An 18,623-nucleotide genomic window follows, 5' to 3' on the forward strand; every position below is an offset into this window, starting at 1 on the left:
TCTTCGTTCCCTTTCTGTTCGAGGCATTCGTCGAAACATCGTACAACTGTCCGCGATCGAGCATAAATTAGCATATACCCCGTGTGATCGATGTCTTCCTGAGAGATACTAGAATTTTAAGAGAAACGAGATTTGCATGGTAACGTTGCACTGGAACGTTTATTGAGATATCTAATCGTGGAAAATTTTGACGAACAGACCGAACTTCCCACTGGCAGATTTAAACTGTTCCAAGAGTAAAGAGATAAAACGTGAAAGACGAATTACTGGAGAGGGATGAAGAAGAGACGAGGGTAAAGGCAAGGCGACACGAGGCAAAGTCGCGTTCAGTTTCTATTTCTGCTTTGCTTCCGTGGAAGCAAACAGCTAGAAGAATCAAGGATTCTTTCAAGCCCGACACAATGCCCTGCGCTTTGTGCTCGTAAGCCACGGATTGTTTCCATCGATTGCTTAATGCTGAAACATTCGTTACTGTCCATAAATATAAACGTAATTTATCACGAATCGCTACTGCCAACGTCTCCGGCTGATTTCCAAAGTGCTCTGTGGATCGTAACAACACCGACAGAGAACGGTAGGAAGTATGTTATTTTTATTCTCGGGACCAAGGATTCTCGGAAACTTTTCATCGAAACGTTTCTTTCCTTTCTTTCCTCTTCGTCGACCGTTTCCAGAGCACGTTCCGCTGAAAGCGATCGTTACGAACGCGATATCATTTACTAATACGATTCGAGAATAAGACTTGAGTGGAATGTGGCTGCTCCTTTTAGAAGAGTCAATATGTAGAACGCTTTCTCGAGACTCGGAACTTTCGATGGGAGGTTAGAATTTGATCTTTAGTGGTCGCGTGGAAATTCGGCCAGATCCTACTGTTCTTCGATCTTTCCATTTCTAGCGAACTGTATCGCACAGACTCGTCAAAGTATCCGAACGCTTGTAGACGCTTTTTATGAACATTACAATGTGTCTTTAAGGAATAACTTTTTTCAAATTCCTCGTATCACTTTCAACCTACGATTTGTCTTCGAAGAAAGATATTTTAAACTGTATTTTAAAAGAGACTCTATTTCAACGAAATAAAAATAATCGCCTTCTCGAACTGCTTCCTCGAATCTCGAACGTATTCTTCGAATCGCGACCAAAAATGGAATACAACTTACCTATCCTATAAATATAGAATATCGTTTACGATAGTAATAAATTATACCGATAAAGAAGATGTCGCTAGGACTCGAGCGAACTATCTTCTTGCGAGCGAAAGAGCGCTGCTGCCCTGGAATCGCAAGGCGAAATTCGCGAGAGAGCGCATAAGCCGTAAATAATGCAGAAGACGCGCAAAGGAAGGCCAAGGGGGCACCGGTTGCTCGTTTATTCGTATCTACAGGTTGCAGATTTCGCTATGGTATTCTGGAACGGTTCCAGCCACGGAACGTGGAAAAAAACGGGGCTGCCTCGTCGACCGTGGTCGAGCCGATAGAGAAACAAATTAGAATTCGACTCGACGTAGAGGCGGCAGCGGGACGACCCTTCAAACTGCAGTTACAGCGGCCAATTTGCTCCAGGGCCGTGCCACAGGAAATTGTAATTTATAGCGTAACCGTTCGACCTTATAAATTTCGATGCAACAACCGGCTGGCAACGCCGCGGAAAATAAATTCGACAGCGTGTCCGGCTACGATCTTCGCGGGATCGACCGCGAACCACAGACTCCGGAGAAGACAGGAGCGTTAACGATACAGGATACGTGCGAGAAGAAGAGCACAAGGGTAAAGAAAAACTCGTGATACTGGTGAGAATGGATGACGGTGACTCTTTCGGCATCGAGTTTTTTGGACATTGTGAAAAATATCTTTTTCGTTCTGGGTAGAATGAGATTACTAATAATAATAGCGTCTTTTTGTAAGGTTTTTTTTTTTTGTAGAGAAGAAACAAAATGCGATAGAACACGGGCGAAATTTGACGGAAAGTATTCTATCGTTTCAAACTGTTCCAAATATTTTCGTCGCCCATTTTCTAAATTTCTACAAATCTTTACAACTCTACAAATGAAATTGCTGCACAGCTCGACAACTCGAATTATCCTAAAACAGTGGAAACAAAGCAACGCGTCGACTACTCGAAAAATGCCGCATGACGGAAAACAACGAAACGAGAACGAAACTATTCGATGGAATGGGATCGTACGCGTCCAAGCCAGACAATACGAGACACGAGCAGCTGAAACCGTATTATAAAGATCGAGTATTGGAATAACCGAGCCAGCGAGGGCGAGAGTGAACAAAACGAGAGAGAAAGGGAGAAAAGAGAGGGAGGGAAGGAGGGAGGGAGAGAGGAAGAGTATGGGTAAAAGGGGAGACGGAAGGCGACCAGGACGAAAGAAAGGGATGGAGAGGAAATGGCAGCACGCAAGCGCAGAGCGTATCCTTCGCGAAATGCACGAGGCAGGATGCAGCTCGGCTTCAGGGTCAAGGACGATTCGACGGGACGTGCACCCTGCGCCTCCTTTCCTCCGACAACGTTCCAGACTGAAGGATACTTGGCGCTGCAGCCACGAACCCTGCACTCTGACCTCAAAATGGCGGTGAAAGTTTCAAGCGTCACGCGTCCAGGCGCTCCATTTTTGAAAATTGGTAATGTTGAGGTTATTAGATGTATAATGAGAGAGACGCATGGATAAATTATAAGGTAGAAAAATATATTTTAAATACAGAAGTGAAAAGTACAAGAATGAAATAATAATTTGAGCTGGTCCAGATCCGCACGCTAGCTAGCAGTGTTACTCTATAACCGAAAAAGCCAACGTCGCCTATCGACTGTTTATGGTCTGCCTTCGTCCCAGTCTTTTGTCTATACGCTGTCGATGGCTTCAGTACTTTAGAAAGCTAAAAAGACCAGACGTGGAGTTTTCTTAAAAGTGGTTACCTTCAACAGGTAAATCAACATTTTACACGGCGAAACGAATCTTACGTAAATGAATATCGAGAATTGTCGATGAAAATCAGATTCCGATTCGGACGCTTCGCTTTTAACGAATTGAACTTGCTCGCTCGCCTCTTTACACGTATCTAGCCGATGCATGATACTGTTTCTCGAATGCGCGAGTTACGGGCGAGCAAAAGTTCCGTCGTACCACTGAAAATTCCGTAAGTGTCGCAGTAGACCGTAATTTGGATATTAGAGGAACTTCGAGTAAAGTACAATTCCGTTTAAGCCAATGAAAGTTTCGTTAAGCAGGTAGATTACAGAGTTGTCAGAATGCTTGCTTCCTAAGTACATCGAAATTCGAACCAATGTGCGAACTCCGACTATCTTGTTTGGGAACGTGCATTTGAAACGTTCTAACTTCGTCGGAGAATTTTTCTCGTATATCTAATTTTCGAATACGCCAAGATCCGAATTACCGACGTAATTTCTCGTCGAAGCGAACTTTATGTGTCCATTGGAATTCGTGCTCCAACTATCGCTAATAACTTGAATCGTGTACTTCGATGCAACATTGAAACTCATCGAATTAAAAAAGATCAGAAAACTCGTAGATCAGCGTCTAACTGCACGCTTCAGCCAACACACGCGTAATGCAGCACTCTCTGTCATACGTGAAAACATAGGTTAAAATGCGAACGCCTGGCAGCCGTGTATTTCGAACACGAATTAAATGAGAATGTCAATCGCGATTAAACTCACGCATGTACGCACGAGGTACGCGTCAGACGATAATCGACGACAGAATTCACCAGCATACGTACGCACCCGCAATTTCGGAATCAATGAACAATCGAAAGCAGTGTCTCTCAACTTTGTCGAATTTTTCCAGCTACGACTACTTTTAATAACCAAACAGGACCGAAGAAATAGATTCATCAAATGTTACGACAACTGCTCTACTTTACATATTTTATATATCTTTACGCGTTTTCCGCGTTTTCTAGATATTTAAAGCCTTAGATTTCGCAAAAATGTGCAAACGTTCATAGTCTAACGATAATTAAATAACATTGTGACAATATCAAATAACTTCGTTACGTTTTACATTAGATTTTGCATAAAGGGAAATTTGTTGATCAAAGCGACGAAAACAGATTAAAATTACGACTCGTGGAACACCGCGTTCGTTACTTTTTTATCCACCGCCGAGGATCTTTATCGATCCGTGAAATCGATTAGCAGGCCGATACGCGGTTTATGCAAAATTCTTGCATCGTATTCTTTAACGCGGCACGGCTATTTTGGCATGATTACGTGGCCCCACCATTACGCTGCGAAAGTAACGAGCATCCGGCTACTTTTGTATTACGGCTGCATGCAAAAGCGCTTTTATCGAGCTTGCGTAATTACTACGTTGCTTTTTACAAGCGTAGAAGATTTCACGACGCTCAAGGATACTTCTAGAAGTACGTTTCTGCCTAGAAATTTTTTACCGTACGTATCCCTCTACCTTCTTCCATCTATCAACACAAAGCCTCGTTGCACGAAGTTAAGCTTTTCGATAACGTGTCTTGATCGAAAGACGATAATAAACTTACTCGGCGAAGATTGTAGCCACTTTGAAATTGTACAAAAATAAGAAGCGCTGCAGAGATAAGTGAGCGAAAGGTGAGAAAGGAGTCAGAAAATGAGATACCGATTGAACGAGAGACAATGAACGTTAAACGCGTCATGTTGTTTTTGAAAGAATTATTGAACGCCGAGAATTTACAATAACGTGATGATCACGTGGGTAACAATAGCGTGATAAGATAGGCGGTAAAATATGAGAACGTTAGATAAAGAAGCGCATGTGCATCGTGTACGAATATAACGCAACGGCAGAGAGAAGATTCGATCGAAATTGACTTTCGCCGCTTGTTTACCGACCGGCAACGACTCGCGATTACGTTTTTGATAGCCTTTTAACACAATACAAAAAGAAACATTCAGCCACGCGTCTGGACGATAAAAATAACGCTCAGGTCTAAGGAAGAGAATGAAAGGAAGAGAGTATACGTTATATACAGAAACTACGTCTCACGCGGACCGTGCGATTAGCATTTTCGATTCTTTTCTAGCGCTATATTTAAAACGAGATATAAATCGTGATAATTATACCTATCTTATGCCTGAGCAATACCAGTCTAATCAAGATCGAAGAAACAATAGTAATGTCTAAAACTAATCAGAATTACGAAAAATCTAGAGATGTTGGTTTCTAGGAGTTATTGTTCCGTTCGGTATGGAATTAATTATACATCTCCAGATAGATGATACGGCATCTCGTTGAATAAAGGACGTTTCCTGTCTAATTACAGATATGCTTCGTTGTCTGTATGTAATTATTCCAACAATGGAAAGAATAAGTGTTGGACAGATATTTTCAATGAATATACAAGTCTCGTCGTTGCCTGTCTAAAACCAGCGAGAATAATTCCATGTGAAAATAATATCGAAAATACGCAGCTGTGACGCGTAATTTTACAAAGTTGAAAAATTCTCCGAAATTCTCCATCCGATACGCCAATTTGTTTATCGTCGAAATTTTTCAAACAAGATTCGAACCTTCGTACTTTATCGAAATTTCTGCTTTATCGAACAGCAAAGAGGAGAACGTCTAGGCGAGAGAACGTGAACATAAACGAATTGATCGCACGCCACGCGGTGTCCCTTAGCTGAATATTCGTTTGGTAATTTTCACGAAACGCAACGCAATATCCGACGCTGTTGCACATGCGCTAATGCATGCACGCGATAACGCAAGCGTGTACGCGCGCAAGTATCGCGTGTGGCAAATAATTAATTTAACATCGGGCCAATCGCGCAAATAACATCGATCGTTTATTCTTGACCATATGCTACATAGCCGAAGCGGTGCATTTACACTGCTTCATCAGCGCGCTCCACCTAAGTACATGCATTTATCAGATTTAAAGGATGTGTGCACTTATATACGTACGCGGCGTGCATTCGCTATTAATGCATGCACCGTACATAACTATATCTACGGCCACGAATCTAAATTTATTGACTGCGCGTACACATGCGGCGCGGACCGACTCGCGCCATTTTTCCATTCTCCTCTCTTCCGCCGCTTTCTTTCCCTTTACCCCACTATACCACCTTTCTTCCTGATTCACCTCGACAGCCTCTATTTTTCTTTTCTTCTATTCTTCGAAATAAGGGAAGACAAAACCGAGGACGCTTGTTAAGTCTCGAATTTTTCAAAGTTGCAGCTTCGTATGGTTCGAAGTACGTTTTCGATCGGCAATTTTCCAGGCTTCGAATTATCTCAGCTGGTAAACTCTCTCAGAATCGTTTGAAATTTCTATCTCTGAGAATTTCCTCGATTTTGCGTAGGAGGTTTGACTATCGAGCCATCGGCGTTACACGCTTTCCGAATCAACTGTGTTTTTGTATTTTCGACATTCTCGCGTGATAAGTTACACGCGATAAGTTACAATGATTAATTTCTCATTTTTCAGCAACGATATTTCACATTCCAGAAAATCGTGAAAGAACCTGTTACGTTTCCCGATTGCGGACGTTGCAAAGGTTGTAAATAGACGTTACAGATATCACTAATAACGTACACCTTTATTTATGAAGTAATTTATTAGTTTTTTTTTTCGCCACTTAAACGGAGGTGTGAAAGAAAGATTAATCGTACAGTGGAAAACTGTTGAATCTATAAACGCAATGCGAATTTATCGCGAAATTGAACACAAGCTACTAGACCAAAACAGCGCTGCAAATTTTCCAAGTAGCGTAATTACGCTAACGATATAATAATGCACCGCGAGCTCAATATATATGATAGTTGTTCCAATGGCAATTAGCGTGTTGCGATGAATTATCGCTTTCTTTGTTCGTTCGGGTATGTTATCGCGGCACTTCATAGTTTACAGCGGTTTATTCAATTAAATCCGCTGCTACGATGAAAGAAACATGAGCGAACTTGGTCCAGTAACCGGTATACATACATAAAAGGTAGCCACTTAAAAAACAAAAGGCTTTTCTAATTTCTCCATCGGTCACATTTTCCATCGAGACAGGCGAAATTAGTTGTAACAAAAACGTCTGAATCGAATCGCGTTATCGTGACTGGCATAAATTCGAGTTTCTCGAGATGAAATATTTTCTAATTTTATTCAGAGCTTCTAAATGAAACTTTTAGAGTTTCGAATTCTTTGATACTTAAAGTTTCGAATTTCCAGATTTGTCCGCTTTCGAATGGTCAAATTTCCAAAATTTCGATTCTCCACTTTCAAAATCTCCAAACGCTGAAACCTCCAAATATACAAACATCTCGAATTAAATCAATAACATCGGATCTACGTGTTCAATTTCAACGAGCAAGTGTTGGAAAGCTCGGGAACTATTTCGTTTGCACGCTAGTTGGTGCGCTTCGGTGCGACTAATTCCATTTAAGGCGGACTTGCTTCCTACTTCGTTAAAAAACGAATAAAGAAAAATCGCTTTAGCTCCGTCTTAAGAGCGAATAAGCGAACGAGCTTCGATAATTTCCTCTATCGGTGTTCACGATGCACGGAGCAAAGGTTTCCGCCCGATAAATCTTCCACTTCTTCGATATCAATTCAAACGAGTCGCTCGGCAAGATGGTGCAACTTTTCGACGGTTGATTAAAATGTACGTACACACAGGCAGACGTAGCGCCAGGAATAATCGTGTTTCGACGGAACGACTATTATCTTTGACAGGCTGGCTTTCTTTTTCAACGACGAGAAATTACGTCGCGGTCGATGGGCCGAGTCTAACCGGAAGTTGCTTCTAACGCGCTACCACGGCACAAAGGGCGTCGCTTAAAAATTCAATGCATTTCAAATTGCTCAGGAATCGTCCCGTGTTCCCCGCGGGACGGTCCGTGGCTTAATTTTCGCCGGCGCTGCTATTTTTTCAAGCTTTCAGCGTTCGCCGGAATATCGTTTTCCTTCGTCATCGAAAATTTAAACGTTCGTTTTCGGCGAATCTCGAAAGAATATACCAGGTGGAACGATCGTCGTCGTTTTCGTCGTTACGATCGTTCGTTCGTTTATACGTAATTTCGTTAAGAAGACTTCGCGACAATGACGTTTTTCAATCTTCCTGTACTCCACTGTACTTTACCGTGTAGTACCATCGTCGATTTTTCTGAACAGCTTCGATCGATACTTTCCCTCTTTCTTTTCTTTTTGCTTTTTAAACTTTTCTTCCTTTTTTTTTTTTTTTGTAATTTTTTATCGTTTACAAAGTTTCTCGAACGTTGACGCAAATTTACTTCACTCGTTGATAACTTGAAAATTTTATGAATTGTCCGATCCATGCCGAGAGCAGAAAATCAAATTTCACTTCTTGTAAATTGTCTATCGATTTTAATCTCCACAAGTCATAAACTTTAGATTGCGAAATTATGTGGTTTAAGAATAAAATCGCTATATTCGCGATAGAGAATGACGGATTGAAGCGGTAATAAAGGAACACACGTGAATCAACGACCGAAATGCACCGATAACGAGGATCCTTCTGTGTCGGACGGGTAATAAGCCAGTATTAGGTGTCGGTTAGCTACAATTACGAACGTTAGTGACTGTTTATCGTTATGCAACCACCGTGTCGACGCAGCAGGTAGACATTAAATTTATTAACAACCGTTGTTCCTTTCGATGCGTGGTCATTGCGTGAACAATGCGGTCTTCGATTAGGTACATGGGTTTCGCGTTATATGTAGTACCGCGTACTGTGCTGTATTTATACAAACTCAACCATCGCGCAAACAACGTACTATTCAAATCGATCTTTCGTATCTATCGTCCGATGTTCTTTCGACCAGAACCAATTCGCTCTCTGTCTTTATTTTACGATCAACGAAAATGGTATCAAAATTCAAGCTGCATATTCACGCTCGAAGATGACTCTCGCAATACTAGACGACCGATTCTCGATCGAAGACGGTGGTGGTTCAAGGTGAAGACGACCATAACGAAACAAGGTCCAGATATGCGAAAACAGACATGGTCGTTTATTTCGGTTGATCAGAAGCCGCGGCGATCGAGAACGTCCATGGGAACGGTCGATTAATAAATCACTGGGTTCCCGTGGAAAGTTCGACCGCGGATTTATTTTAGACGCGTTGCAGCGCAGCGGATTTAGGACAACGTGTCATCGTCCCCGACGTTTGCACGATTGCCGCGCGTATTGCATACATATGCACCTGTGACGGCCCACTTTCACGGTGTCCTCGGCATACGGGCGAAATCAATCGCACATGAAAAGAAAACATAACGCTGCACGTCCTTAGAATAGCGCGATGATCCGCGCGGTTTCGCAAACCAATCGACTTCGTCGTGATTTCCGAGCACCGATCTACGCGCTGCAACGAGGTTGTTAAATTGCTCGAAGCTTGCGTGCTTGATCGACCGAGCGACACAGCTAATTAAATAGAAGTTTCAAGAAACGAGTATTGTAAAAAATGCGTACATAAAAATCCGCCTATCTACTTCAAAAACGTTTTTTAACGACGAGTCCCGAAACTTCGTCACGATGAGATATATTGCATGAAAATATCTATCAGACTGTGAATGAATGTAATTAGTACAGAAAGGCAATCCACTGTCGAATAGTAGATAGAAGTAATTTTGGAGGGTGAGTCACTAATGACCACTGTCTGACCAAGCAATGGGCGTCGTCCACGACAGGTAATCGATCAATAAGATAGTTGATAAATGCTTTACAGAGATTCGACTATTTCGATGCTTATGAAAATCACAGACGCATAAGATTAACTGGAGTCGCTGGTAAAAATGCTTGTATATATCTATTTTAGTCGCTTGCTCGTATATCCTCGATTATACGATGGAATAGCACCTGCTTGTCGACAAGTTCTCCAGTAGCATTTTCACACACAAGTCGACCATTGTTTAATAGATTATATAAGTGTGTGCAGTATTTAGAATCTTTATTCTCTTGCAGAACTTGCCTCGCGTGCATAATGTAATCAGTAGCGATAATTTACCAATAATTTAAGGCAATTTGCGGAAGATCTGTTAATTTTAAGTCAAGTATCTATCGAAGCAGATTTCTGATAATATTTCCGGAGTGTAGTATTTATAACAGTGACTTACATAAGTTAAAAATGTCGAAAACCTATGATCTCTGTACTAATAATATGGGATACTTTTAGGTTTAGCAAATAAATGACTATAGATGAATTTTCTACGTTTACTTTCATCGTGTTAAATAACAAAATGAAATTCATCTTGCAATCTACTTCACAAACGTTGTTGGGTAGCTACCTGCGTGTATTACATAATAGAACGAACAAATGTTTAAATGTTTGAGTATAAATTAGTTTCTCTGTTACCATTGGAATAAAATTTCATCCAGTTTGATATTGAAATGACGTTGGAATGTATTCACGATGTTAAGAGTACGTGAAACTTTTAATTAGAACTAGCTGGAGTTTCCGACTTTCCGTCGAGCCAACCCTTCTTTTTTTTTTTTTTTTTCACTATTCCCTAACAAAAATATTTAAACGGAGTAAATCAACCTTACTTAGTTTGGAGAAACCGATGATCGTGAATTTAATTGTTAAATGGAACGTGTATTATTATAAATAAAAAATTGTTAATCTATTTAACGATCATTAAACAGCTGTTAATTATAGTAATCAAGTTCCAACTCATAAATATTCAAGCATATAAATTCGTATCTTTCGGAACGTCGATCGTTTCATCAAAGAATAAAAATATTTCAGCCAAACGACCGTGTAATCATTCTGCACGTCGTGTACCGACTTAACCAATTAAAAACACATTGCCAATTGCACAAGTTGCACTTGATTAATCATTCTTGACGAGATTTCTAAGGAACTACACGCCACGAGGACGGCCAAAACGATTTCTAAATCTTCCAACGATAATCCACGGTTTATGTCGCTGAATCGTATTAGGCTGTTGGGAAAATTCGTAGCGAAAATTAAGAAAGCTTCAACTGCGATTACACTTTCCCGGTATTCGCTCGAAAAATTGCTCCTTTGTGCTCGAAAAACCCTTTCCGATAAACAGTTCCTTCGCACAGTTTTTACGGCTTTTTGGAATATTTAATCACTCGCCTGTGTATTTTTGATAAGTTTTTTAAAGATCGAAATAAATGCTACGAATAAGACGGACAGAGTTGAACATATCAACTAAGATACAACGTTTCTTGCTCGTTTTTCGTAGATACGAGATTTAATATTGTCACGCTAAAAATAGCAAACATTATTTTATTTACGAATATCCGATATTTCTTCTTAATCAACGTCTTATTAAACGATAGACATTCCACTATAAACTTACTGTAATTAATTTTACAATTACTTAACATTGATTTAGTTATTGAACTTTTTTTTATCTCTGATACCGCGTTTAAATCGAGCTGTTTTTCGCGCGCCGCCACATCTTGGCTATATCGATTCGTCCCGTGGACAGGCGTCATTAAAATTTCACCATTTCCGAATTGCGTTCCGGACGCTCGTCCAAATGGTTTCAGCGTCGTCGTAAATAGCAACAGTTGGGAAATTAACATCTGCGGGCCGAAGCGAATTCGCACGCGCACGCGTGATAGTCGATCCTGAAAAGCGTACTCTCCGACGAACTGTTGTGTGGAATTATAAATCGTTAGGAAACGAAATACGCCGATAACGATAATAATATTTTGATAATAATGGTCTTTTTCCGGGGATTTTTTATATTATACATTCGTTCATATTGTTTATCTGTTTACTTCCCTTTCTCTTTTCTATACTACGTGGAATATATTTGGCTCGGTCGAAAAATTCTATCGTTAAATTTTATTCGGTTGTTTAAGATATGACTTTGAATACGCTGGTAAATCTTACATACAGAACCATGTATTTTAATTAAATATATAATTCAACTACTAAAATAGTAGCAAAGTACCGGAAAAATAATTATTTCATAAATTGTACAAGTAAAAAGAGCATTGGGTGTATTAGAATATTCGCGATGGAGCAGATAAAGAAAATGATTTTAAATTTATTTAGTGATTATAAGTAACAAAATTTTAACCAAAATCATCATTATGAACTCTTATCTATATATATATACACGAGCACACGTATAAGATACAAATTGAATTCTTGGCTGTTTGAACTACGCTGCAGAATTTCCTCTTGAACTTGAAGTTTTTAACCGTGATATAAAAAATTAAATCCCATTAAATCTAGGAACCGGGTTCCTCTACCGTACTTAAGAGATTCCTGCTACACGAAGAACACAAGACGCGAATATACACGGTGCACCGCTCAAGAAACGAGAAAATGAAGCTAATTAAATTTCATTCGACCGCCACACGACAAACAATTCCCGTTCATATCGTTTCGTTAACATGCAGACATCGTGTTGCGATTCCGTATCAACCTTTCTCACCGGAAGCGAGTCTTGGCTTAACGAGATATCTGCATGGAGAACTCGTTCTCGGTACTCGAACTTCGATCTTCGCTTCCAAGCGATTTATCTAACCGATATCTCTCGATATCGTCAAAGGGATTATTAAATTATGAAATTCTTTCTACGTTAGACGTTATTACAGATTATCGTGGAAATATCAATTAAAAAATATCAGATTCGGAAAATGCGTAGAGCACAAAGTTGAATTTTTATTAAAATTATATCGACAAAATATTTCCCGAGGAGATCGAAGTTTCACTCTTTCGAACTATTATAACGCAACGCTCGTAGTATTACAGGCGTAATTTTAAAAAACTGATCGATCACTGTAAACGAATATCGTATTGCAATAAATTTACTGGCGCGACAATCAAACGATAAATCAACGGTGTATTAAGAGCGAATAAAGTAGAGACTGAAGAGGCATCGCGAGAGCGTCGTTTATCGTTGGAGGATCGTCGGAAAATTTCCATTTCGTTCCAGCTCTCGGCTACTTCCGGCCGACAAATCGCCGCGCTCGCCGCAAAGCAACGAGAGAATCGTTGGCGATCCGTTGGCGAAAACAAATGCAAATTCACTGTCCGTGTGGTGGACACGGCGCGTAGTTATTATAGCAATTAATTAAAATTCCTGTCATTATACGTTCTGGCGCAGTCCTGAAACCATGCGTGAACCGCGACGCTCTGCATGCACCCTCGGTAAGACCCTCTGTTCGTGTTTCTGATGACATACTATTGCAATTCGAAATTACCGTGCATACACGTACGGTAATACCGAGCATGCTTTCGAGACACGCTTTGGAAACACGCTTTTTGAAACGAAAAACAAAACCATTGTCTCTGGTAACACAGCAGATAGCGTTCATGAACTGTTTTAGCGAACACGTTAAGCGCCATATATATAATTTATGTACCTTACTCTTTAATCTTTGTTATTTTTATATAATTTTTGATTAACGAACATAGAAGAAAGCGATATACATATCATTTGAAACCTGTCTACGTTTTCATTTATTATTTTTCTTTTAATAAAAAATAATTTCATAGATTAGCGATCTTACTTTTACTACATTTCGAGGCATTTAGAAGGAGAAACGAACGTGATCAATAACGGAATGAAATCTGTAAATCTCGAAACGGTATTAATCTGGTTCTTGAAACGTCGTGGATCATGGAACGGAACCGTTATCTCTGATCGAAATGGATCGTGGTTGTGGTTAACAGAGAATCGAAGAGAGTAGGAGCCGTCGAATATTTCATAGCTCGCGACACGGTCGCGTATCGAGAGTCGCAGTGAATGCGGATCAGTTTTCCAGAGCGTGATTATTCGACCCATTTTGCTTGTAATTCTATCGAGTATAAAGACTGCTTCTATTTGAGATTTAAAGAAACGTAAATCAAGAGCCGCGGTGAATGCGGATCAGTTTTCTAGGGTATGATTATCCGACCTGTTTTTGCATCGTAATTCCGTGAAGCGCCAGGATCTGCTTGCAATCCAATTTTTTATATCGACGAATGAAATACATATTAATATCGATCGACCGAAAAGATCTTAAATCTTTTGAAACTATTGGAGTCACATAGGTTTGACACGAAATATTACAAGTCACGAGACAATTATATTATACGTAATGGAGCGCTGAATCGCCTCGATCTCTCTACAAGTAATGCTACTTTTATTAAAGGAATGTCTGGCACGAAAGTTGTATAATTTCGAATATTTCCTTGGAAGCTAGTATCCGAGGGTGAAAAAATTAATGAGCGTACGTATCGAATCGAATTAGAAGTAAAAGAGATATAACAATTACGAAGTTTCTCGTTACATACCGTTCTCTCATTCCCGCGACTCTTCAGGAGTAAATGTAATATAAATTTCAAGGAAGTTTTTACCGCTGCTATCCTCGGTGAAAATTACTTTGAAATTCTGTCATGTTAATTCAAACGCCGTGGGATTTGATGAATCCCAAGTAAAATTATTCAAATTCGGACACGGCGAACCAAAGTAGCATAGCGCATTTCGTAGAATAAAAGTCACGATTCGGATATTATATTCGCTCTAAGATTCTATGGTAACTGTCTGTAATAAACTTCACCCTGGCCAACCTTATAATTACCTTAATTCAAATCGAATCGACTTACGAGTTTATAGCAGCGCGCGAATGTTACATTTTTTTCCCTCAATCTCCAACCACCTCTTCGACAGCCACTATTTCCAAGCGAAAGAAAGTAGAAAAGTGCAAAAGCACGAGATTAAGATTATACGTTTATGATTTTACGGCACGTACAGTGTCTCGCAAGAGTATTCGTCGTACACTTACCGTAAGAAACTTTTACGTATGCGTGTTATTTAAAGCATCTTCAAATTTCAAAGACGAATTTCATGACTATCGCAAGACGTGACTGTCTTAATTATATCGACAACATTTCATTGCAATCTGAAGATATACATACAAGTTACAGGATATTTATTGGGAACAAAATAATTGCAAACTAAGGAGGTGATGCCACTGAACATCGAGAATTATTAATATCGTGAACGATCAGGTATTTAAATACTCTTGTGATCCCTGCAAAACACTGTATTTTCAAAATTGTCTAACAAGTGACGAATACGATGTTTAACGAATACAATTTTTAGAATATAATCCTGATACGAGTTGGATGTTATTACAATGCCAATGAAATATCGAAATGTTTCATACAGCAGACGTAATATATTCGTCAAAATTGTCGACGAGTATAGCGATACTTTGGCGAGCTACTCTAACTTAAAATATTCCAGACAAATTTAAAATTTTCCAATTCACGTGGAAAGTTGATGCATCTGAGGGTTAATATCATGAATACGAAAACCGTATTTCGCGCGACACGATTCAAGAATAACGGAGCCAGTGGATCAAACGATACTGGAAGACCAAAAGCTTCGTGTGCCACGGATTCCATGAATGTCTCGTGGCTGCGTTGCGTTATGTAACGTAACTACGTGGTGTAACGGGGTGGTTGGCGGTGTGGGCTTTTACATTGTCCGTTTCTGTGCCACGCACCACCTACCCCCTTCACCCTCCTGTGGTGCTTTCGTCGCTTGGGGACAAAAAAAATCGATAGCCTCTCTCCCCACAATCCTTTCTCTCCCTCTGGCTATCTCTGTCTGCAATTCTGTCTTCCTTTTTTCCCACCATATATAGCATATATGCCATCATCCCCTAGCATTTATGTCTCCGGGTTGTGCGCGCCCCGTGTGTGCCCGGGTACACACGGTACACCGTGTGTACCGCGTTCTCTGGCTGTTCCTGGCGTGTGGCAAAAAGGTGTACAAGCGAATAACAAAGCCCTCGGTTTTTTTACGTTTATGCACATTTCCGCCCCTCCGCCCTTCCGTCAGCCCCGCCACCACAGTGACGAAACACGCGTCGCCTCAAGAGCTTCGAACTCGCCCGAATGGTCCGACCTCTGTGCCTTGTGGAAAAATCAATTCGTCGATTTGACCAGATTTTTGGGTTACGATCGATGGATAAATCGTACGATTTTTTACGCTGTTTATTTATAGAAGAGATCATCGACGAGTCTTTTGCTCGGTTGTAACATAAATAAGTTCGGTCAAATAAAGAAAAATATGTATTGAGTTTAACCGAACTTACTTACGTTACAACCCAATGTATCCATCTCGCTGGTTTACAGTTGAGATTTAACTGTTCGACCTGTGATTTTCAATCGATGCGGTGTGCCGCAACAGCTTCTAACGCTACAACTACCGGTCTTTGCCGCGTACCTAAATGTTCTACACGTATAAATCAGTGTAATTCAACAGATATTAGTTAAAACAAATAGATCGATATAATCCTCTCTGCCTCTGTCTAACTAAAAACCAATATTCCTTTTCACAAAAATACCTGTGTACTTTTAGTGATTGTAGAAAAAGGAAAATCTGGAATCCGTCATTTTGACAAGTTTGATAGGGTTCTAGCGTTAAAACGTGCGATACCCGATTACATAGTCAGCAACACTAATCTCATTTATCTCGGATTATCAAATAAAAGTAACAGCAGCCACCCGGTGTGAACGTCTTATCTTGAACCAAACGTAATATACCTTTTGCGGCCCAGAATATTAGTAATTACCTCGTTTATGCGTGCCATGAAGCGAAACAGATTGAAAATCGCTGCCGTAGACTACGGAGATTGAGTCAATTCTAATAATTTGTTCAACCGCTATGATGCTCTTACCTAACCACCCTCGTCAATGAGAGAGTGACAAATCAAAAGTTCCACTGACTCGTCGAGCTGACGATCTAGCGAACCGTTTCGCTTTCATACATTCCGCAGGAGAGGCGCAAGAACGAGGAGCAAGAGCAAGAGAACGGGTCCGCGACTTATAAATCACGTCGACAATCGGGGTTAGTGCAGGCAGCACCCTTGGAAACCTGTTCTACTAAGCGTCTCGTCGGCCATTGTTCCGCTCCATTTCGAACTTTCCTGACCCGCTGTATATAAAAGGGTCGCATCTAATCGCACGTATCACGCATGTTAATTAACAGACCCAGCCCTTTGTACGTCGCGAACAACGACGCGAGATAACCGTAAATTGCTTTCAATTTAACACACGACCAGGGACGATCATTTGTCGTGGGATCGCCAACTGTTCACCCTCCTCTCATCGCCGTCCTCCGATGATTCTTCTTTTCTTTTTTCCTTTTTCTCCTGACTTCACGACGAACAAAAATATTGTTATATTAATTCCCGTGATTCCCTTTCGAGGATTAGAATCGACGAGACGAAATTTAAATAAATTATCTCTTACGATGTTCGAATGGAGACTGTACGAAGACTAATGGATTAATCTTAAATCATTAACTGCTTCCTTTTAATTTGGTATTAGCACTATGGATGGAATTTTATGCGGTTACTTCGATACTTGAGAATTACGTATAAAATTAACTAGGCTCGTTGTCGCAAGAATTGACGATTTAGAGATCAACGAACATGGCACATAAGGTGCTTCAAAAATTGAAATCTCTTTGAACCGGACCTATCGAATTAGACGAAGAGATTGCGTTAAATAGAACGTAAAAGACCTACTTTTTTCCGTTTTTTCTCGGTGAATAGTGGCGAGTTTGCCCAGTCTTGGTAGGCTATACTCTCTCATTATACGAGCAAAACAAAACGAGAGGTTGGAATAGGATTAAGTTAATGAGATAAATGAAGTACTCACCTATTTTTCTCGAGCTCGTTATGAGTTGTCCTGCAACGGAAAAGAACGTTCTTGTTAGACTTCAAAGCGGTGAAATCGTTTGCTTTGCGATAGTAAGAAAAAAAAGAGAGAAGGAAGGGGAAACGTCGGCGTTTCAAGTACCAACGAAATTTTAAATTTTCCACGAGGTAAACGTTCCATTATGCGTGGACATTACATTTTCTAGTAAGCTAAACATAATATGGACATTTTTCAAAGCAATTTCATTCTGTCGAATATTACAAACTTATGATATGACCAAATAACTAAATATGTAGTAAAGTAAGGAAACGAGAGAAAGACAACTGTTTCGTGAATTTAACAATTAATACGATAGTGTAAATGATTTGATTCTTGAAAGAAATTAATGTAAATAAAATTCGAGAAAACAAAAAGAACGAAAGGAATATAATTTTTATATCTTCAATAGCATTACAATTTCAAGGATATGATGTTTGAAAATTTGAGAATTTGCGTATGTTTAAATAAGTTCGACGTTCTAATAGCTGAAATCTTATTATATGTTATTATCTCGATTGTGTTTTTGATCGACGGCCACTCTTTAAGCGAGTTGAATGGCCTAATCGCGCGATCATTTAAGATTCAAACGTAGGATGAAACCGCTTTAAAACACGTTCTCCATCAACGTTATTCGGAACAAACGTAACGGCCTTCAGCGTACTGATAAGATATATTTTCAGCGATGTTGTGTTACGATTTTGCCCGATTAACCTTGCATGATAAATCGTTGAACTCATTCTTGGAAAAAACAAATGATATTTTGTATACCACTTGAAATACTGTGCACTACATTGAACAATAAATTTCTCCACGCTTACAGGTTTTCAGAATTTACAAAATTTTCTAAAATTATCAGACCTACTTTCAAACTCGTAAAAATTTCTGAACAATCAAGTGGTCACTAGACTGTGAATACTCGTGCAAACTCGTATCTTCGCGAATTTAAGGAAATAGATAGAAA

The 18,623-nt window shown here is 39.9% G+C and overlaps 1 protein-coding gene across 10 annotated transcripts in view; it reads right to left on the minus strand.

Annotated features, from left to right (window-relative positions):
- LOC122575621 (max dimerization protein 1-like) overlaps positions 1-18,623 on the minus strand; it is a 234,691-nt gene that overhangs the window by 205,637 nt on the left and 10,431 nt on the right. For all 10 annotated transcript variants that reach the window (XM_043744807.1, XM_043744805.1, XM_043744804.1 and 7 more), the window contains exon 4: positions 17,624-17,653. In XM_043744807.1, the coding sequence (XP_043600742.1) occupies positions 17,624-17,653 (30 nt within the window). The remainder of the gene's footprint in view (positions 1-17,623; positions 17,654-18,623) is intronic.

This window comes from Bombus pyrosoma, linkage group LG15, assembly GCF_014825855.1.
Source record: "Bombus pyrosoma isolate SC7728 linkage group LG15, ASM1482585v1, whole genome shotgun sequence".
Lineage (NCBI taxonomy): Eukaryota > Metazoa > Arthropoda > Insecta > Hymenoptera > Apidae > Bombus > Bombus pyrosoma.